At 46.8% G+C, this 23127-nt stretch overlaps 1 protein-coding gene across 7 annotated transcripts in view; it reads left to right on the top strand.

The window, feature by feature from the left end:
- Window positions 1-299: 299 nt before the first annotated feature.
- The window catches only part of epha7 (eph receptor A7), an 81931-nt gene continuing 59103 nt past the window's right edge, over window positions 300-23127 (top strand). For all 7 annotated transcript variants that reach the window (XM_034076212.2, XM_034076217.2, XM_034076213.2 and 4 more), the window contains exons 1-4: window positions 300-452; window positions 2027-2091; window positions 2542-3211; window positions 20795-20950. In XM_034076212.2, coding sequence (XP_033932103.1) covers window positions 365-452; window positions 2027-2091; window positions 2542-3211; window positions 20795-20950 — 979 coding nt within the window. In that variant the 5' untranslated portion in view covers window positions 300-364. The remainder of the gene's footprint in view (window positions 453-2026; window positions 2092-2541; window positions 3212-20794; window positions 20951-23127) is intronic.

Consider the following 23127-nt stretch of genomic DNA (forward strand, 5'->3'; position numbering starts at 1 on the left):
GTGTGTGTGTCCAACTGTGCCAGAGCATCCCTGGCCCTTTTCCTGCAGAAAACCAAAAATATCTGAACCGAGTTGTGACTACATTTCCTCCGCCGCGCATTCCCCAAAACCCATCTCCCTCCGCGCGCCTATTGGCCCACAGGATTCATGACGTTTCCTTCTGTGCGCTGTGATTGGCCAACCCCTCAGCCTGTCCTCCTGACTGACAGCAGCGGAGCCACAGGCCCCGCCCCACGGCAGCAGACGCTATTTGAGTGGGACCAGCGGATTGTTGTACATAGAGCCGGTTTAGTGTCGTCAATGGGAAGCACGCGAGACGGTGGCACAGAGAGTTACGGTCTACACCGATATCCGCGGCTGCACCATGCTTTCCAGCTCCATCCCGTGTCTGTGGATTACATTTTGCCTTCATTTATGCTGCTGTGTAGACGGCGGACAGAATGCGAAGGAAGGTAAGTTCTTAAAGTTTGGACTCACATTCGGAAGACATCCTGCAGAATTAGGAGAAGGTTCCGCGGAAAGCCTCCTTGTATTTATTTTTTTAATTCAAATCACAAGCTAGTTACTCCACAGCCGGGTGTGTGATAGAGCCAGAGCCATCGGAGGGGCTTGGTGTGCGGGGTGACAGCGCTCTGCTCCCGGCTGTTAGGCAGCGACCTCTCGGGGGTTTTACGCACGGAGCTGAAACACCGTAGCTCGGATTAGACGCAGGAGCTTCGGTTCTACTTTACTCCAGCGCCACTGCGTTATAGACATAACTAGCCTGCTCGTTATAGATTAACAATCTTTCATGACAAACCAGGCAATATCAGCGGATCGATGGCCCAGCAGCTCCAGGGATGTAAGGGCTGTCGGTGTGGAGGCAGTTTCGGAGGATTAAGTGGCCTCGGCTCTAAGTCTAGTTTTACAGGAAAATACGGCACATTGACGCGGAGTCGTTATCTGCCTTAAATTGATCAGCTATAAAACACCCAAACATAAAAGAGCATTCAAATATATCAAAAGGGCTGAAAATATGCACTTTTCATTATGTAAGGTTCAATTATGTTTTGTGTAAAATTAAAGGGCAAGTATTGCTATTCCCGGCACCAGAACTACTGTGTAATAACCGAGCGCGGTCCTGGTGTAATGTCTCATATGGTCAATACTCGGCGGTTATATGCGGGGTTTCGCGGAGCTCCTTGCAAAAAAAGGTACACACATAATACAAAAATAAAGATAAGAAATAATAATGTTATTTTTCACAGCGATGCATCCTGGCTGCTCTCACGGTGGAGCTTTCTGCTCATTTAAAACAACTTCAGGTTTTTCTGAGCCTCCGTTCTGCCGCGTTGCGCTCTCTCACGCGCCCGGAACGTAAACAGGCTGATTGGAAAAAAATATCTCCTCCACAGATTTAAACTGAACACAAGCCGCATGTTCTGTGGGGAACTGTTTTAAGGCCGCTTTAAACTGAACAGTCCTGAGTTGAAGCTCTCCATCGGAATGACAGCAGCAGCCGCTTTGACCTCAATGGAACAACTTCCAATGAAACAGCGAGTTTTAATACACGCACAATAAACGCATATGTGTTAGAATAAACGCGCTATGACCATACGCGTTATTATTCCGTACATGTGCCAACACGCACCTCTGCTTTTAGTCTCTATTTCTTGTAGATGCACATGTCTCCGTCTGGCTCAGAAAGTTCCCTGCAGTGTCTCAGGACCGGCCCTGGCCAACTTGAGGCCCCACGCAAAGTTAGATGATGAGGCCCGATGTTTCGCGAGCGTCGGCGCGGCGGTAGTGGAGCCTCGCAGCGGCGACACCGTACCGCGCCACAATAATTGCGCCGCATACACGCATAGGTGCGATGTGCGGCTCAGTTGAGGATACCTCCGCAAGATGAGGCCCCTACGCAGTCTGCGTGCTTTGCCTGTAGGGAGGGACGGCCCTGCGTCTAATGCATATGAATGTTTTAGCCTTAGTTGTTAGTAATACCTGTCCCCGGTGAGTTTTAACTCTGCCTCTGGTTCCCTGTCACTAGTGACTCTGCTGGACTCCAAGGCACAGCAGACAGAACTGGAGTGGATCTCCTATCCTCCCAATGGGGTAAGTCTGTTACAATGCTCCATCACTCGGATGTGCTCCATATCTGTGTTACAGCTCTCTCTGATGTCCCACATCTGTGATAGGAATACTAATATTTAGACCGGGCATGAAACATAGGGCTCAGTGCTAGCTGGAGTCTTTGCTCTGTTTGTCACTAAACTCTACAGGGTGTTGACATTCTGAGCACAAAGGCCTTAAGCAGCCCGCTTCCACGCTGCAGCCTGATGAGAAGCAGGCTGTGGGACACTTTAAATAAGTAATGTGAGCAGAAGGACATGAACTGAGCATAATCTGTTTTTAAAGCCGTGTTGATAGAAAGCAAACGCTTATCTCTGAAATGTATGTTGTGTACCTGTCGTATTCTCTAATGAGGCATCGCCTCCAGATCGTTTGATGTCCATCTCAGGGCTGGTCTCTCTTGGCTCACTTCCACCTGTGCTCTTGTTTCAGTGGGAAGAGATCAGCGGCCTGGATGAGAACTACACTCCCATTCGCACATACCAGGTCTGCAAGGTCATGGAGCCCAATCAGAACAACTGGCTGCGGACTAACTGGATAGAGAAGGGCACTGCCCAGAGGATCTTTGTGGAACTGAAGTTCACCTTGAGGGATTGTAACAGCCTACCCGGGGTGGTGGGCACGTGCAAGGAGACGTTCAACCTGTATTACCAGGAGACGGACTCGGAGGTGGGCCGGAGCCTGCGGGAGAACCAGTATGTGAAAATCGACACAATCGCCGCCGATGAAAGCTTTACCCAGGGCGACCTGGGCGAGAGGAAGATGAAGCTGAATACAGAAGTGCGCATAATTGGCCCCCTGTCCAGGCGGGGGTTTTACCTGGCCTTCCAGGATGTAGGGGCGTGCATCGCCCTGGTCTCTGTCAAAGTGTATTACAAGAAGTGTTGGTCCATCATCGAGAACCTGGCCACGTTCCCGGACACCGTGACGGGGTCGGAGTTCTCCTCGCTGGTGGAAGTGGAGGGCATTTGTGTAAATGATGCTGAGGAGGAGGCCGACAACTCTCCCAAGATGCACTGCAGCGCTGAAGGGGAATGGCTCGTTCCAATTGGGAAATGTATATGCAAAGCTGGATTTCATCAGAAAGGAGACGCGTGTGAACGTGAGTACCTTAACACATATTTGGATTGCTCATTAGCATTCACAGAGCTGCTCCTTCTAGCGTATTCTTTTGAACTCCGTGAGGGGCATCCTGGGTTACACCGACAAGGTGTACCGAGAGAAAAAGAGACGGATGTATCGTGATTTGATTATGCAAAGGAGGTACATGACAATTTAGGCTTTACCGGCCGATAAGCTGTGTTGGCAAGTGGGATAAAAGCAGTAATATATAAATAAGTGATTGAGGCCAAATACACAAATAAGTAAAGTCTGTATTAATTGATCCCCACTCTCTTTATATCTGCCATTCTGTTTAGACTGAGGGGAAATAATACATTCAGTTTAGCGCTTCAGCTCCAATACTTCCCCCTCTCCTTCTGGCAACGAGCCGAGGCGGTCTGGAGCAGACACACAGGTCTCGAGGAAGTCCAGCCAGATTTTCAATATCGTTCTAATCTGGCCACACGACCCCGACAGAGGGAAACAAATAGCCTGGCGCTGTGGCACTCGGGCCTCAGGGTGCTTATGGAGCAGCCTAACAGGAAGCGCACACTGCTCCGCGCGCCTCGTCGTCGTGCCGACCTGCTGCTGCTGCAGTAACAATAAAGTGCGTTCTGTCACAGTGAATGCTCAGAGGATTATTGTCGGTGGGCACCTGACTCGAAAGATAAAAATCACTATGGATTAGAAGGGGTGATTTAGGTCACACAACTAAGTGGCCTGCGTTGTCAGCCAATCCTGTGTTGGGGGCAACCTCAATGTAAGCCGCTTACGAGGAGGAGCAGCCAGTGGTAATGGAATGTGTCTAAGAACAAATGAGTGTCCTTGGCAGACACGCGTTCATGCCACTCTGTCGTCCATAGGGACCCTCTGAGGGCGGGTGTTAGAGCAGCACCGCCTGCCTCAAGTTGTGCCGTGTCTCTAATGTCAGCAGCTATCGGAGCTGCTTTTTATTGTTCTTGTTGTTTTAATATGCATAGATGTACGATCCAGCTGTGTGCTGTGGAAAGAAAGCCCGCGTTTCATTTCCACAGGGAGAGCGAGGCGGCATAGCAACCAACAGCTCCGGCTTTTCAAAGTCACTTTAGATTTCTTTCCATATCATATTTTGCTGCAAACCCCTCGGAGCAGACTGTTCCAAGTCTCTATTAATGAATCTGTTCATGTGCCCACACACATGTGAGGAAGAAGGCTCCTTGACGTGTATATGGATCACACTGGAGTCGACACGGCACCTTTCAAGCGTTCTCTCCGTGAGCCACGAGAAGCCGTTGTGTTCAGGGCAGTTCATCTGCATACAATGGGAAGCTCCATCTGCACTTCTTCCAGCAGCTCCACTGATATGAACTTGTCCGTTCAGTAGTTTCCCTGAACACCACCTAAGTATTTCTATCAGCTGAAGAGCAGAGCGATAAGTGCAAGTGGCTGTGACCGTTACAGATGTGAAGTCCTGGCCTTTGGAGCTCGGAATAGCTTGTCTTAGCGGTGTCGAAGAACGTCTCTAATGGTGCCTTAAGGGGAGGCTGCGTCTGCAGGGTGAAGGGTTCAGCGTGACGCATTCCTTTGTACTAAGTGTGGTCTGGAAATATAATAATTATAACAATAATAAACGTTAGGTCACGAGTCATGCTCTTTATCAGGTGCTTGAAGACACCTTCAAAGGTAAACAACGAGGAATGAATACGATACAACCCCAATCAGCTGAAGGACACACCATTACTCACACGTTGAAACAGGCTCAAGTGTTGGACCGGTTTTAAGTGCGCGAACTGGACATTTATAAATGTGGATAACAGAGCAACATCTTAGTGTTTTTGTTTGTACTGATAGATGAAAATTAGTTAGTTTAGTTTATTTATTTTTTTCGAGCGTGTAAAACCTAAGAAAATACAAATGAAACAAAAGATGATACAGACATGATACAGTACTATACAAATGAATGCAATAACTAAACGAAATATTTAAATAATAATTGAATAATCTGTAGTATCATTGTCTGATAACAATAAACAACAACACTTTAGCTAATTACACGTCCGAAAATATATATAATATACAAAGAACAACATCCTAATCTCACCAATCAGCATCGGTATACATTTCAGTCTGCGGCTTTCAGGATTGGAAGCGAGTGATGGTGGTTCTGAGTCCATCTTTGAGACTCTTAACGAGCCATTCTTCTCTGCTAAGTGCAGATGTGCGTGGGCGTTGTATAGGCGTGGCCGCAGAGTGCTTAAGACTCTGTTGAAGGACATGACTCGCACACTAACAAGCTGATGCGTAACACAGGGTCTGCAGCAGCCTATCATTACAACATGGCCGCCGCGCGTAAGTTATTCAGCCGGGGGGCGGGTGCAGGTGGAGCTGTCAGTCATGTCATCTGAGGAGCCCCCTCTGTGGGCGCAGAGGCCTCCTCTGAAACGTGTTGTGATCCACTCATTCATCACCGTCAGCGAAGAGGGACCCCTTGTCTTTCTCTCCGACGCCCCCCCCCCTCCCTCTCTTTAACTCTTTGTGTGGCCATCTCGGCCTGTAAATGTCACTCTTCTTCCCCGCCTGCTGCCTTCACTGGTGTCAGTGTAATGGGTGCTGAAAGGCCCGTTGAAGTGTCGGCGCAGCCTGCGTTGGCTTCATTCTGCATGTTGTGAAAATAGCCCCCATTCATCCGCTGGTCTTGTTCGGCGCTGGCTGCGGGTTGAGACGGAGCCACGGAGTCGTTGGACGGAGAGAGGGCCCTTGTGGGAGGACATAGGCGTCTTTGTGTGGCTCGGTCCCGGGGAATGTATGTTGTCCGATTTTGACACATCACATCATTGTGGTACTAAATAACGAGTGGCTGAGAAACGATTAACTGTTGACCCTGGACTAAAGAAGGGAGAGGGCTCCGTGTGGTGAAAAACTCCGCCGCGCTGCTATCTGTGCATGCTAACAAGATAATTAATGAGAGGATGCAGCATCCTGTAGACGCCGGAACCATCCATCTTGACTGTCAGCGAGTCGGACAGAAGTTAGCCGGAGACTGATTGATGACTTAGCCCCCGGGGAGCAGAGCCGTTGGGGTCCGACCACGGCAGATACCATGTACGGAGCCAGCAGGCAGTCCGGCGCAGCTCCCAGCCTGGAGAGACATCTGCACTTAGCGTTTGAAATGAACCAGGAAGCCAGGAGGCAGGAGGTCCGTACATCGCGATGCTCGTCTGATTGATAAGGTGTGACTGTAATACCTTTCACAACTGCTCCGGAGCTTCATTATGCAAATGAGAGGTGTGAGCCGAATCCACAGGAGACCCAAACGGACCTCAACCACTCAAGAATACATGGTTGATGGATGGGAGCTCATCCCCTCAGTATGCTTCCTGTGAAGAGCAGCGTCCTCCCAATGCCCAGGGCTTATTCTCCGTGAAACAAAGCCGTCTGATATGACATGATTTTCATATTTTTTAAATATTTATACAATTTTTGACATAAACAGAAATGTTGTTTCCTGGCATCACTTTAAGATGTGATGCCAGTCATCTGGTCCACACAACACCCTGGGGAGGACACGACATTCATGTAAGTCACATATCAAGTGAAACAGCAATCATCCACTTTCTTAGATATGAGTATGTGCGCCTTTTTCTGTTTTATTTGATTGCTAATGGAATAGGTTTTAGTTTTCTGGACGGTTGCTCAGACAACAGCAACATTTGAAACAATCTTGTGATAGCTATGTTACGCAATACAAAAAGCGTTTTAGCATCATTAGTTGTTTCTGCTGTAGTATTGACAAATAAATGACTTGCTAAGTTTGCAACTCGTGAGGCCCATCGCAAATGTTCATCACCATCTTTGAATGCACTGTAGCGTTAACAACCTCGCACACCCCATTTGGGGGGGAATCGGAGTAACAGATAGATAGAACTTTATGTGTCATTGTACAAGTACAACGACATGACAACAGACTCAAGGTGCCAACACGCAACAACAAGACACTATAAAAACAATAAATGGGACTTAAAAAAGGGAATATGTACATAAATAAATAATAGATACATTAAAATAATAGTTGGATGTTCAGAATGGTGAGGTTTATAACAACCATCCACATCTTTGGTTCCAGTGCTCAGTACAGTGTATATCTCTTTGTATCATTCCTTTTCTTGGAATCGTGATCTGGCAAGCTGTATTTATTTATTTATTTGTACTTCCATATCCACTGCCCTTTTTTAGATACACACTTCAAAAAGCAAGTAGAGGTTGTTTCCGGGGATACAGATGCTTGTTCTGGTTCCAGCCGAGACCAGTTGTGTCAACATGTCAACATGTCGACATGTCAACATGTCGAATGAAATACAAATGGATCATTTTACAAAAAACTTTCACCGGGAGGCAAAAAGTCCTTTGGCTTGGTAAATATTTGTCTCTCAGTTACATCCATATGATCTGAGGCAGCAGGTCGAACGCTGGAACTAAAGCAAGGACACAAAGACAACGGTTTATTCAACTGTTTGCCCTGGATTTAGACAAACAGAGAGAGAGGGGCTGATGAGGGGTATGCACTGGAGGAACTGAACCGTTGACTTGTATCACATGCATCGTGTCAACAGATTTTATAACTGTATTAGGTAAGCTTAAATAAATAATATTAAGTTTAAATAAATAATATTAGGTTCAACTTCCTATTATTGCTTTCAACTAACCTAATACAGTTATGTCAAGTTAAAGTCAACATTTCAGTTGTTCAAAGTGTGTGTGTGTGTGTGTGTGTGTGTGTGTGTGTGTGTGTGTGTGTGTGTGTGTGTGTGTGTGTGTGTGTGTGTGTGTGTGTGTGTGTGTGTGTGTGTGTGTGTGTGTGTGTGTGTGTCAGTGCAGTTATTTCTCTTAAAATACATGGTGGGACTTTAGACAGATCCCCAGCGACCCTTCTTTAAGGCTGTCTGAAAGGCAGGGCAGTGATGATGACTCAGCAGTCTCCAGGTCTTGGAATGTGACCTGCCCGTCAAACTAGTCCCTACGCCGCCTCACATGAATAGACAGAATCCAGCACACAGTCCTTCTGAAACACAAAGACACATGGTCAGCTCAGAGGTCCTTTCAGGCAGACCCCTGCCACTTTGAGTTAGATAGCATTATGTCCAGAGTGACGCATGTGGCCATGCATGAGCTCAGTGAATATTAACTTCATTTACACATGGCTGCAGCCCGGCGCCTCAATGGAGGCTGCCTGTTGTGTTTAGGAACACGAGCGCCGGCTGACAGGACGCTGTCAGGACGGAAGATGGATGATCGCAGCAGTTGACCCCTGATCGTCTGAAGAGTCACCTCTCCGGCCCCCTCTCCCTGCATGACAAAAGAGCCCCCCCCCGCAGCGCAGTGCCCTCATCTCCACTTGCACTAACAGGTTAAGACATCTCCATCGATCCTTGCATCCGTACCTTTTGCAATCCTAAGCGTTTGCCCTTTCAGCTTCCCAAGCTGTGGCACAGACGTCTTGCTGACGAGAGAGGGATGTGATCCGACAGCCGAGCTCCCCGTCAGGAGGCCAGGTCGTTGGTGTTCTGTGTTGTGTCCCTGTGGCATCAGGGGAAAGTGATATGTGACGGGGCCCCGGGTCCGAGGGCCCTGCTCCTGTGGGAGGCTTCTGACCCCCGGCTCTGTTCTTCAATCTTCCTTAAGAGGAAAATCAATAACTTATTACATAACTTCACATTTGTCCCCCCGACATCCAGAGCGGAGGATTTAAAATGTGCCGACGATGGCTCTGTTGCAGGAAACTCTCTGTTGCTGCCAGAGAGTTGTTTAAACGCAGTCCGCTTACAAAACAGGTGGAATTAAATGTTCGCATTACCACAGTGGGATAAACAACTTATATTAATTATGTCATGGCCTGCCATGTATTTGTTATGCTTTTTGATGAATTTAGTCTGTCAAATGTCAGAGAAAAGCAACAATGACCAACCAAATGACTTTACTTTCTATGTCTCTGGAATATCTGTGAAGTGCTACACTCGCTGTGGTGATATCTGTAGCACGATACTTATTATGCATATTCATTATTTATTGTTTTTTGCATTTGGATAAACCGACGCTTTAAGAGCAGTCCAGCCTGCCTTCGTGTGTGTGTGTGTGTGTGTGTGTGTGTGTGTGTGTGTGTGTGTGTGTGTGTGTGTGTGTGTGTGTGTGTGTGTGTGTGTGTGTGTGTGTGTGTGTGTGTGTGTGTGTGTGTGTGTGTGTGTGTGTGTGTGGGGGGGGGGGGGGGGGGGGGACGACGTAGTGACGAGCAGCTAGTCTGACATAGTTTCAGTCCTTTCTGTCACAGCACTGGGACCGGGGGGGGGGTGGCGGGGGATTTGGAGGCGGGGTCAGTGGTGTTGGCAGGCATTGGCACAATTCAGAGATAATACTCAGCTGCTGACTGGGGACATTTTCAGTGCCGATTTGGCTTGGGCTGCAGGGGGCTTTGGGTTGGTCAGACCTTTGGACCCTGCTTTCATCCCCTGAATGCAGAGACCCCCCCCCCCCCCAGTAAAGGCAGCCCCCGGCCGGCCAGAAGGCCCTCTCTCCTGTTTCCATGTGAGTTAAATGAACTAAACAAAAGGCGATTAGGAAAGGACATATTCCATGTCACGGGGAATCCATTTCAAAAAGCCCACTCCACGTGATCGCTTAAAGGAGCGATAATGATAATGCTCCAGGCCCAGTGAGAGACTTTAAACGCCGTCCTGTGAACGGTTCAATTTTGAAATACCCATCATTGTTTTACCTTCAAATCCATGCAGTGTACATAGAATATACAGAAAGAGAAGCAGGTGTCTGAGTTTGGTTCTTGCTATCTTAATTGCCATCGGCAGCGACCGAGTTGAAGTCCTTGAGAGATCATTTGATTTCCTTCACTCGAAACGTTTACCTTTGTTTGAAGCTCTTTTATTTATCCTCAGAAGGAAAGTGTAAGCAGCTTGAAAGGATTCTGCCACTCACTTCTCTCTGATGTGCATGTCCGTGCTACGACTGAGTCCTCAGTACTTAGATCTAAAAACACGAGTAGTAGTTTATTTTCTTCTTAAACGAAGAAACAGCTGGTCCTGTTCGCTTCAGCTTTTAATTTGTTGGGACTATTTCCAGCTTAACATGCAATGGTTTCTCAAGTCAGTATTTACAGGGCGACATGGTGTATTGGGGACTCAAAATAAACATAGGCCTATAGTTTTGTTTTCTCTCACACATACATATTTTCACCGGCAGGTTTAGTTTTGAAACGACTATGTGAGCCGTCTGCATCCTGACCGATACCACGGAGGTGAATGAAAGCCATTCGTAGTGTTCAAAGCATCACAACATGATTCAAAGAGTATACATCTTGATAAAGCTGATCACGTGTTCATTCATTAGTTGTATTCCAAATGGTCCCAGCTTAGCTTACACTTTGTTGAGTGGCTTTGCTCAGCAGCTAGCATGAGCGTTAGCTTACACTTTAGTCAAACTTAATCAGTGTCTGGCTTTGATGTTCGCTGTGAACAACCAGGAGGCACTTCCTTCACTGCTCCCTGCTCAGAGGGCAGGCAGCGTGCCCTCCAACACCGTGCAAGGGAATGCTAATCTTCTCTTTGTTTCTCATGGAAAGCTACTTATCTCCCGCTAAGCACAGGTACCTCGGATGAATGGGCCGGTTGTCTGAATGTGTGGAGTAGCAGCCAGACAGCCATTCCAAGTATGTGAGGTGAAGGGAGGCACCAGCACAATACGACATCGCATTCTTTAACCCTTAAAGCTGTTCTCTAATCTGATAGCCTCATGTGGAGGTGCTCTGTGTTGCCTTCTACTTTCAAGCCCGTGAAGCCATGCTGTTCGTAATGAAGTTGTTTGGACGGGGTGACAGTGCGTCTCTATCCCTGTAGGTCTTCTCCTTCTCTTTGTGTGATCTGCCACCGTCTCCCTGAGCTGCAGGCGCCTCGCCTCTCGTAGTGGAGATTATCCTGTCGAGAGGAGACAAGACTGGAAGAAGAATGGAAATACAGATCCACATGATTAGACTGAACAACACACAATAGTTCTTGAACGTAATATTAGAATATTGTTATTCAGTTTAGATGATGAAAAGCTATAATTCAAACGTCAGCAAGCACTGCAGGAAGCTTACTAAATAACTCATGTCTTCCTTGAAGGTGCACTTGATTTCTCCAAAGACCTTTGCAGCTAAAAGTCCACACATCAGCCGCAAGACGAGATCAATTGAGCTGTCCTTTCAAGAAGAAGAAATACTCTCAGCCGGCCTTTTCCCAGCCGGCCTGCCTGCCTGCGTGGCTGGGAAATTACTCACAAGATGTACGGCCTCTTACATTGTAGAGGCAAACACCACAGGCTGTCCATAACAAAGAGGCAGCCATAGTTCAGCATGTATACAGCCAGTAAGCAGAGCCTGATGAATGTCCACACCAAGGCTACTATTTATTGAGGCAACGAACATAAGTCGCATCTAATCAGAGCAACACACACCGCGTTAATGCTTCAGGAATAAGCTCAGTGTGAGATATTGACATCCGTCTCCACAGCGCGGTCATGGTCCCGATCGTATGCCCTGGAAGTAAAACTGAAGCAGTATTTGGGTTTTTAAATAACATTTCATGGCTGTCTGGACATCCAGCTAGACACAGGGCTTTTTCCAACAGCTGACAGAAAGTGTTTATGACAGTATTAACAATAGAAACAATCAGACATGTTTCAGGGAGAAAAGGTCGTGCTGGGTATTTAGCAGTTTTGTGAAATGTTTGCATGAAGGGATATACTCATCATCATATTCTCTTTAAGCGATCATCTTAAAAGAAGGGCGCACAACTAGATGTTGACATGGGAACCATTTAGGGCTGGCAATGTGAAGAACAAAGATATATTACACTATTTATGACCAAATACCTCTGTATCAATATTGTGATGATTTTGAAAGGTTGACCATTACTTTCACAAAATATCTACACAATAGGCGCGTTCACACCGCAGTACTTTCCCACAAAGGGTCAGATCGCGTTCACACCGCAGTACTTTCCCACAAAGGTTCAGATCGCGTTCACACCGCAGTACTTTCCCACAAAGGGTCAGATCGCGTTCACACCGCAGTACTTTCCCACAAAGGGTCAGATCGCGTTCACACCGCAGTACTTTCCCACAAAGGGTCAGATCGCGTTCACACCGCAGTACTTTCCCACAAAGGGTCAGATCGCGTTCACACCGCAGTACTTTCCCACAAAGGGTCAGATCGCGTTCACACCGCAGTACTTTCCCACAAAGGGTCAGATCGCGTTCACACCGCAGTACTTTCCCACAAAGGTTCAGATCGCGTTCACACCGCAGTACTTTCCCACAAAGGGTCAGATCGCGTTCACACCGCAGTACTTTCCCACAAAGGGTCAGATCGCGTTCACACCGCAGTACTTTCCCACAAAGGGTCAGATCGCGTTCACACCGCAGTACTTTCCCACAAAGGGTCAGATCGCGTTCACACCGCAGTACTTTCCCACAAAGGGTCAGATCGCGTTCACACCGCAGTACTTTCCCACAAAGGGTCAGATCGCGTTCACACCGCAGTACTTTCCCACAAAGGGTCAGATCGCGTTCACACCGCAGTACTTTCCCACAAAGGGTCAGATCGCGTTCACACCGCAGTACTTTCCCACAAAGGGTCAGATCGCGTTCACACCGCAGTACTTTCCCACAAAGGGTCAGATCGCGTTCACACCGCAGTACTTTCCCACAAAGGTTCAGATCGCGTTCACACCGCAGTACTTTCCCACAAAGGGTCAGATCGCGTTCACACCGCAGTACTTTCCCACAAAGGGTCAGATCGCGTTCACACCGCAGTACTTTCCCACAAAGGGTCAGATCGCGTTCACACCGCAGTACTTTCCCACAAAGGGTCAGATCGCGTTCACACCGCAGTACTTTCCCACAAAGGGTCAGATCGCGTTCACACCGCAGTACTTTCCCACAAAGGGTCAGATCGCGTTCACACCGCAGTACTTTCCCACAAAGGGTCAGATCGCGTTCACACCGGAAAAAGTCCCTGGGGGTGGATTAGGCAAATGAAGCCGCTGACGTCACTTCTTCTTCTTCTGCTTTGGGTTTACTGGCAGGCCGCAAACCACTTCACGGCGTATACTGCCGCCCGCAGTCCCCGACCGAGAGTCCCCGGAGTTGGGGACTGGCTTCAGTCGAAGCTGCTGGGAGTCCCAGCTTCACAAAACCTTTTGGGAGTTGTACGGGGCGTTGTTTGCAATCCGCCCAGCCAATCAGACACAGGAACCTTTTTCTCCCAGGAAAGCCCCTGCTCTCTAGCAGGGGGTAAAAAGGGGGTGAACAGGTTCTCATGAACTCATTCTAGTTCCGGATTATTTTGGTGTGAACGCGACATTTCGGAACTACATCGGAACTAAAGTGGGAAAAGTACTGCGGTGTGAACGCACCTAATGAAAAAAAATACAGCAGTTGAGTACGTTTATAAAATAACACCACTTTACTGTAATGCAGCATTTAAAACAATGAAGATAAATGTGTCATTATTATTATGACGATATCAATAGGCCCTAGACCAGGGGTGTCAAACTCAATCTCGGCCGGTTGTAACTTTTAGACTATATAAATATACATATTAAATAATGTATTATATTATTGGCTCTGGATTACTATCAGTTCTGGTAATAACTTCATAACTACGTCTGAAAGCAGAAGTCGAGGGCAAATAATTGAAAGAAAATATTCAACAATTACACCAATTGTATTGTATATTATATTCTTTGCGAGCTCTTGCGAGCCACGTAAAATGAGGTCGCGGCCTTGAGTTTGACACCCCTGCCCTAGACGTATTAAAACCAACTCCTAAACAGTACATCTGTAACTATGTGTAGCTTGTTTTTGTTAAATAAAAAAACAAACCAATTCTAAAGTAACGGCTCACCGATCAGCTCTTGCTCACACCATATCAACAGCAGGGAATTGCTTAGCTGGAAAAAAGATATAGATAGATAGATTCACAAACATATTTGTGAAACAAAGAAAGTACAATGTTGCTATCAGAGCTACATCTCTCTCAGCTCCCGAGCGCAGAGCGGGTTGAGACATCGGAACATTTCACACGAAACACAGTCCTGGTCCGGCTCATGCTCAGAGGTCAGCTCAGAGGTCAGCTCAGGGTTGGATGTTAGCATCATGCAATCAGAAGAGGAGACGAGGGGAGGACACACACTCTGTACAGCTCAGTGAGGGCCCCCCGTCGCACCCGCCTGTGTTTAGAGTCGATATTTATAAAGACATTTCCCTATCGGATCGGCAGCGGCCATGGCAAGCGCTTTACGTAAAGCAAAGCTGCTCTTTTGAAATAAGAAAATAAACAGTTTCCTTTATCACGCTTGACCCGCTCCACCTGGCATTCATCAGCGTGTTGCTCCCGTCGGCTGCTCTCCTCCCTCTGCCTCTTCTATCACTCTAATGGGGTGCTATCTCCAGGCTGCTCTCCCCAGGTCTCCGCAGCACGTCCACACGCATTCTTTCCATCCATCCGACACACGGCGGATTCAACACATAATCAGGCCCGGGGGGGGTGGGGGGGGAAAAGGCCCTCACGTGTCGTTCTCATTTTGACTCTGGGAGTCTGCAGGAAACTCGAGGCCTTTCCCACATTCCCACACTGCGGCTCGCTTTGAGCTCCGTCTGCAGCGACGTAGAGACGGCTCGGGGGGAAACTCAATCTCCCAGCAGCCCTTTGTGGACCAGCGAGAGTCCTCCGAGCTCAGGAGTAATAAGGGAAGAAGCCTTGATTGGATTTGTGGGTTTTAAAGCAAGCAAGGAAGTTCAGTTTCCAGTTTCTCTTCCAGACAGGATGTCGACACTGATACCAGACTTTTATGATATGTTATTCTTGCCACAAGGAACTCAAAGTCTGTATTTGTCATTCTAAACACATGGATCATAAACCTCAATGCTGTAAACACAGACACCCAATGTCAGAATCTGACTTCAAACTGACGCAGCATTCCAGCTCTGGTTTGGTCACATTCAAACTTTACAATTATTCACTCTTGATGGCAACAACATATTTTACTACCCGAGCATGAACGTAGAAAACAAGTTAGAAAACCGAAAGGGCGAATGTGAAATCCGATCTGCCAGCAGAGCCACGAGATTAACTGAGGGGGAGAACACTAAGTGGCAGGGTGTCACCCCCCAGACAAGGGAAATCATTATTTTCTATTTTGGCCAGGAAGGCATGTGTCAGGCTGTGGCATACGGAGGCATTGCCCCCCCCCCATAACCTCCCTCTGCCCCTCAACCCGAGTGTCATGACACTGCCAACGCGGGAGAGAAATGACAAGAATGTGAATAAGCGCAGCTCCGAGGGAAAAGAAACAAACTAAGATTCTTAAAGAATACAGAAATCTGTTTCCCCTCTTTTTTTAAATGTGTGTCTGAATAAGATAAGGAGACATTGTTTTATTCTGCTGGCCATTCTGTGCTGGATTTAGACACTAAAGTCGCAGGAGCATTTGATTATCTCTATCCCACTCCTCCGAGGGGCTCTTCTTAGTCGGGCTCCTCCTCCCCCCCACACATCACTGAATGAAAGTGCCTGACCGCTGGAAGGAAATTACAGATGCTGGCTCTGTCTCCTGCCGAGGAGCTGGCTGGAATGTAAGACTTGTATTTTTCCCTCTCTCTGCTTAACCTCAGCTTCTCTGAGGGCTGACTCGTTTCTCAGTGTCGTAAATAAGACGACTATCGTGTCTGCCGCCGAGCTTTTTATCGGGCCGTGTCAACAAGTACACACGATCAGTGTCCCTTTCTGTGCCAGAGGAGGACCAGCCCCACTGAAATGGCCCTTTTTTACTAAGTGACTCTCACACACCTATCCTTACAAATGGAATTACACGTTGGACTTTAAGTCAGTGGAAACATGTGTGTGTGTCCGTGTGTGTCCGTGTGTGTTTGTGTGTGTCCGTGTGTGTCCGCCTCTCTTCTATTCAGCTCTCACAGGATAAACTGATATGTCCACTCAGCAGGAAAGATAGATTAATAGATGGATACAGTAGATACTTTATTCATCCTAAAATGGGAAATTATTTTTGTCTCGGCAGCAGTGTTGTCAAGCATGACACAAGTTACTAATATTTACAAGATATAATATAATAATAGAAACTCCAAATATATACAAACTGACAGTGGAAAAGACTATATCACAAAATCAGCGGTGTCCAAACCACGGCCCGGGGGCCAACTGCAGCCCGTTGTCCATTTTGAAATGGCCAATTCTAAAAGTGCAATGGACTATGGCTCAATATATCTTATATTGTACTTCTCAAGTACATAATGTACAAATATATAACATAGCATTCATGTGTTAATAGGTCTAATGTTCAAATAATTCAGTCAATTAAACTTGAAAACATTCATACAAATCTTAGTTGATAAAAAAAGCTATTTGCATAACCAGCTTGAAATAGACCCTTCCTATTTGCCCTTATAAGCAATCTGAGGCTTCTGTTTCAAGGAATGAGCTGCAACTCTTTCTGTGACAAAATAAAGTAAACCCTCTGGAGAGCTGTGATGGAGGTGTTTTTTTTCTTAAAGCATATCCAAGTATGAAGAATAGGGATGTCCCGATCACCTTTTTTTGCTCCCGATCCGATTCCGATCATTTGATTTTGACAATTTTCCGATTCCGATTTTTCCCGATCCGATCTTTATGCAATGCATTAAGAGAAAAAAAAGGTAACAGATAACGGCTGGTCATCCAGCTATCTTGGCTGTTATTTTTTTGGCCTTTTCACTGTTCTGGGGCAGTTTCTCTTTCCTTTTAAAAGTCTCTGAATGTTTTGGTTGTTTCAGTGCCGTTACCTGAGTGGCCGCTGTGTACTCATCGTGTTGTTGTTGGTGTTTGTTTCTCAGGTAGCGTATTAGATTGGTCGTGTTGAACGTAGCTCTGTTCTTTCCACCACGCGGAACCTCTGCCTTGCAAACATTGCATCTGGCTGTTACACTGCCTTCACTTTCAATTTTATAATACTTCCAAACTCCTGACATTTTCTCTGTCCCGACTCCCGAGTCACCAGCTGAACGTAGCCTCTCGTTAGCTTGCTGCTACTATTAGACACTGCGCCCACTCTGTTGCCAGATTTCAGAGAAATAAGCAACCAGGTCTGAAAACAAGCCCAAAGACAGCAACACATACATGATGTTGTGTAATTTTAAACCAAAACTAAGTCCTCAGGATGACTTTAAGACGTGAACATGGTCATTTTTGTTTTGTAACATTAAATAAAATAATAAAAAATATTTTATAAAAAAATAACAAATTCCCGATTCCGATCTTTTGAAAATCACGTGATCGGCTCCGATCCCCGATCACGTGATCGGATCGGGACATCTCTAATGAAGAATATTGTACTTGCATTTGATTGATTTTGCTAATTTATAATCTAACTTATGAGGCAATATACCTCTGATCTAAATAATACACAATATGAAGAAAATAATGAATATACATTTGAAAACTTAGAGTATACAATTGCAAGGTGTTGCTGAGGAGAGACCCGACAAAGGACCCCTCACTCACTCTCTTCTCATCTCGGTGTCACAGATTGAGGGGTCTCATTTGCCGCCTTGTTGTGTCTGTAAACATTTGCGGGTGCCAAACACCGTCGGACATGCTGGCACACACCCCACCTGTAGCTGGATCAGAAGCATGGAAAATGAACAGCGTTGTGTTTGTGAGCTTGAGTTAAAGGGCAAGTCAACACAAATTCACCAAAGTAATTTCCTAGCATGGGGATCATGGCAACAGAAATTCTCAAAGGAGAAGAAAGGCGATCCGTCAGACGAGCAGACAGATGGTAAACAGCTGACGGCACATTAGCACAGTTCTTCTGACGCCGCTAAACAGATTAGCTATCCGTCACGCTGAACACTGTGCAGTTCTTTGCCTTCAGTTTGATGCCATGAGCTGCAGGAATCTACTGCTGGTACCGAGGCATGCACGGCAGCTGAGTCAAGTACATGCATTTTGATAGGACAATAGTAATATGCCTTTATGGTGAAACTCTACTTTACTGGCTTGTAAGTGAATCTGGAAAGAACCATCCAGAGTGTGATTGTAACGATTGAGTACATGGTCCCTGAAAAATACTTTAGATTTAAATGTGGAACACAATTTAATAAAAGGAGGAGGGCACATGAAACAGATATTTTAGTTGTCTTGAAGTTTAAAAACACTGTGCTTTGCTTCGTGCTTTGAATGCTTCAGCTGGTGATAAATGGTATGCACGTGCTGCACGGTATCGGCTGGTATCCTGAGTTAGGGTATCTCTTACAGCATAAGAGATACGTAGTCATATATTTCAGTTATCTGGTGAAGTTGAGTCTACTCTCGACTGCCCCCCCCCCACCTCCCCGCCCCGCCTGGTGCTCATCTTAATCTGGGCCGTGGTTGCTCTTGTCTGCCGGAGCGGGGGTCTCGATGGGAGATAGCAGCGGTCCCCCAGCAGAGGGGCTCTCAGAAACCCAAAGGCAAACACACACGCTGGCTTATTAGCATGTTTAAGCAGCGTCGCAGAGTGGGAGAAAGTAGGCTCTTAAACGGGACCCTGCCTCTCTCCAACCTGCTGCTCACTATCCACATGGGGGGTGTTCACCCTCCACCTACACACGGTTTCTGTAGCTCAATGCCATCGCCCCTCAGAAGGGAACACGCAGTAGAAAGCACGTTATGATGAGCATGCACCGTGGACTGTGTGTATACCTTCTGCACGGTCAGCATTCAGGACCCACCGCTCCAATCTGCTCGTGGCTCTGTTTTCAATTACCGGCTCTGAAAGGTAAAGAGAGATTAGAGATACAATCATGTCTTTTTTCCCTCTTGTTTCACGAGGCTGTGGCAGAGCGATAAATGGAGAGTGACAGGGCTTTCATGTCTCTGACACGGGGATACCCTGAGCCCCGCCCCCCCCCCCCCCCGCGCCGCTGTGGAAGTGGTAAAACAATAAAACTCCGATTCCTCCATCCTTCTCATTCCGGACCTGTCACAGGAGGTGGTGGCAATATATTTCCTTTGAAAGAGAACTAAAGAAATCGCAATGGATAGCAATGAATATCTGAAATCCATAAAAAAAGTCACCTGTAGAGGCCGTAATACTGTAAAAAGTACAACCAATCGATTGGATGGCCTACCTGCCTGTCAGCCTTCCATCGGGGCACACACTTATCTCGTGCCCTCATTGGTCATGTGCGCGTTCGTGTGTGTTGGAGGAGGGGCTCTGTGAGGAAGTGGCAGATTTTCTCCCGTTGTGTATTTTCAAATTCTAGCGATCTCGAGCCGGTTTCTCAAACTTACCTACCCCACCTTTAACTAAAGTCGCGGTTCAGCTTTTTCAGTGCCCCAAGCCAAAATACCCAGAACGAGTTTAGACATTTGACTATTTACCGGTATTCAAGCATCAACTCAGCACATGCTCGTGATTCAGTGAGGATGCTTTGAATCAGTATTTTATGACGTTAACGTTCTGTGTTCGTCATTACTAGCTGCCATGGGAGTGGCTACTCATCGCTGGGTGGGTAAATCATCGTTATGACGATTTCTCCAGAGTCAGTCTTTGTTTATCGTGTTGGTCAAAGGTAGAATGCTGGAATGACCTCTTATCTGTGCTGAAGAATGCTTCCTCTCACAGATTGGTGTAAACAAGTCGGACCTCCTTCCTGCCCGAGCATTCATCAGAATCAAAAGAACCTTTTTTTACCTGTTGAAGTTGTTTCTTTTTCATGGCTCAGTCTGCTTGCCGAAGGGGGGGTACTTGCTGATTCATGTGAACGCAGTCATTTGTCCTGTCGTGCCCTCCTCAGGATGGGAACTGTGTTCAGAGGCAGTGTTTGCAGAGGACTAATATCACCTGGGGACATTCAGGGATTGCCAGTTTGACACGATGTGAGCGGGCTCACACACACTGGGGTTTATTGCTCTGAGTATCCGTGCAGTTTCTTCTTCAATTGATTTATGTTACAGATTATTTGACCACTGCTCGTCACATATCTTAGTAACAGTTTTGTAATAACTAAAAAAGGCATCCTTATAAAAAACCAAGGAATATTGGAAGAATAGTATTTTTCACGTTAAAATATGTATGTTTTTAATTGCAGTTCATATTTCCGCTGGGGTCACGGCAAAGTGTTCAGAAGGTGTTTCCTATTGAGTCCTCATCCTTCTTTATCCTTCTTCCATTGCGTGCATCTTTATTTACTATTCAGATGTAACACAATGAACAATATAGATATGTCTTAATCTGGGGTTAATATTATCCTCTGGGGTCGAGGCACATCTAAGGTTTCAAGATGAATAAGGGGACATGAGTATGTGTGACGAGGAAACAAGGTCAGCTACTCAAATACGTCTTTTATTTAAACTCTGCTTTTTTGGTTAAAAGTGGATTAATTTGACCTTTAACCTTTATTCAACATACATCACTATGGGCAGTTAAAGAGCATAGGAAACATACGGTGCCGTGTGCAGGAGGTGCTGCTGATCCACTTGGTAGTCCTCTCTTGACCTCCTCCCTTCTTCCCCCCTCTCCAGCGTGCAGTCGAGGTTTCTACAAGTCTTCCTCCCAGGACCTGCAGTGCTCTCGCTGCCCGGCGCACAGCTTCAACGACCGCGAGGGTTCCTGGCGCTGCGACTGCGAGGACGGGTACTACCGGGGCCTGTCTGACCCCCCCTCTGTGGCCTGCACAAGTAAGTCTGCCTCGCCATTGCTAGGTAAACACAGACCCCTTTAAACAGCATCACATGCAAGGGGAAATCAGTGCGCAGCCCTGGAGTCAGTCCACATGTGTTCCGAGGCAGCCCGTGTGTCATCATAATTATGTGTGCAGCCTTGCATGTCTGTGTTCTGTCTTAGCTGGTTGCTAATGATGAGAGGAGCAATTTGCCATTTCCCGTCTGAAAGATTGCAATTCCAGTCAGCGGCGGCAGTCTGCGTCTGTCCTGGCCAGTGTCACAGCTCTGTGGCAGCCATGGTGGCTTATTTACACAGGGGGGGGGGGGGGGCGCTGGTCTGCTCCAAAGCCCTTCTGAAACAAGTTGACTTCAAGGTGCTTTGTTTCCCTTCCCCTGCTTCCTGCAGCTCCTGTGCAGCAGGAGTGTGACGGCCCGGCAGGCGATGTTACGCGGTGCTTTATCTGTGGAGGTGACCACAGTCTGAGCACCTTATCTCTGAGCACTCGTGCTGCTGATAATGTCTCACAGGACTCCTGACGGGCTGCTCAGTGCGCACCCTGGTCCTCTCTTTTTTAACACATCTATGAAGATAAATAACATTTAAGATGGTGGTGATTTATTTTGTGCCATTTCCTGTTGATTAAATACAACAACAACAACATATGCGGGGAAATCGGCATGCCTGGTATACATCCTGAGCAGTGGCGCATTTTCCCTGAACACTCAAAGTAGGCCAAGTCAGAATCTGTGTGTGTGTGTGTGTGTGTGTGTGTGTGTGTGTGTGTGTGTGTGTGTGTGTGTGTGTGTGTGTGTGTGTGTGTGTGTGTGTGTGTGTGTGTGTGTGTGTGTGTGTGTGTGTGTGGAATGGTTTGGAGTTTGGATAAAACAATGTTCACAATATAAATCTAAAAATATATTCTATGCCATTTATTTGTGTCTTTCAGCTTGTTGATCATCTCTGTCTCTGCCTGGGGGATATCTATCATCGTTGCTCAAGTTCTTTTGCACTAACACATGATGTTTATGCTGGGTGGATGGTATGAATGAGCAGATATAGCCATCAATAACATTAAACAGTTGGTAGGTTAGAGCATGAAGAACGATCACACCGTGAGAAGTGTTGCTCTCAGAACCAGCTCTGATCTACCAACACAATTATCATAATCATCACATATCAACCTTCTATTTAGCATGTTAGCTTGTTCTGCTAGGTTCCAGCTGCAGCAGGCCTCTCCAGGACTGTGACAGATTCTTTCATATATCTTTTTTTAACTTCTTTCTTTAAAACTCTTAATAATAATGATGACGCATCAGAACGATCTGCTCAAACCGTTTGCATGAAGTGGAGGGTGTGTCGTTCTCTTCCTCTCTGGAGCCGTAGGAGTGGGCGTCGTCTCACTCTGATTGGCCCAGAGGGGAAACACATGGCGCTGCTCTCAGCTCTTGATTAGCAGCCAACAGGTGATCTGCATAACCTTTAATCAACTCAACTGTGACCGCTAACAAGAGTTGAACATTAAAACAAGAACCAAGGAACAGTGACGGCTACGTGGCTAACAATACAACGCTTCAGACAGATTGTGTATTGTTGTGTAACTGACACTATTTAGTATTTCACACATTATAAGTTCATCTCCAAAGTAAAATAAGTAAACATTGTGCACCTCAGCAGGAGAACATGGCGGCTGCTTGTAGAGAGAGTCAGGCCTTTAATGATGGTGTCTTTAAAGGTAAATCTAGTGTCATTATCAAAGGGCTGTCACTTGTGGCTGCAGCCGCTGCTGAGGAGTGATGTCCAGTGGCTGCAGCCGCTGCTGAGGAGTGATGTCCAGTGGCTGCAGCCGCTGCTGAGGAGTGATGTCCAGTGGCTGCAGCCGCTGCTGAGGAGTGATGTCCAGTGGCTGCAGCCGCTGCTGAGGAGTGATCTCCAGTGGCTGCAGCCGCTGCTGAGGAGTGATGTCCAGTGGCTGCAGCCGCTGCTGAGGAGTGATGTCCAGTGGCTGCAGCCGCTGCTGAGGAGTGATATCCAGTGGCTGTACACAAAGAGACAGTGCAGCAAGTTGAACGTCTAATTGTCCGAATGAGGTAGAAAACTGCCTGATTTGTAGGAGTTTCAAATGTGTTGGCGAGTGAAACCAGTAAGCCCAATTTGAACATGTTTAAGTTCTTTACAGAGTTCAGATGTGTCTGTT

The sequence above is a fragment of the Pseudochaenichthys georgianus genome, chromosome 24 (genome assembly GCF_902827115.2).
Source record: "Pseudochaenichthys georgianus chromosome 24, fPseGeo1.2, whole genome shotgun sequence".
Lineage (NCBI taxonomy): Eukaryota > Metazoa > Chordata > Actinopteri > Perciformes > Channichthyidae > Pseudochaenichthys > Pseudochaenichthys georgianus.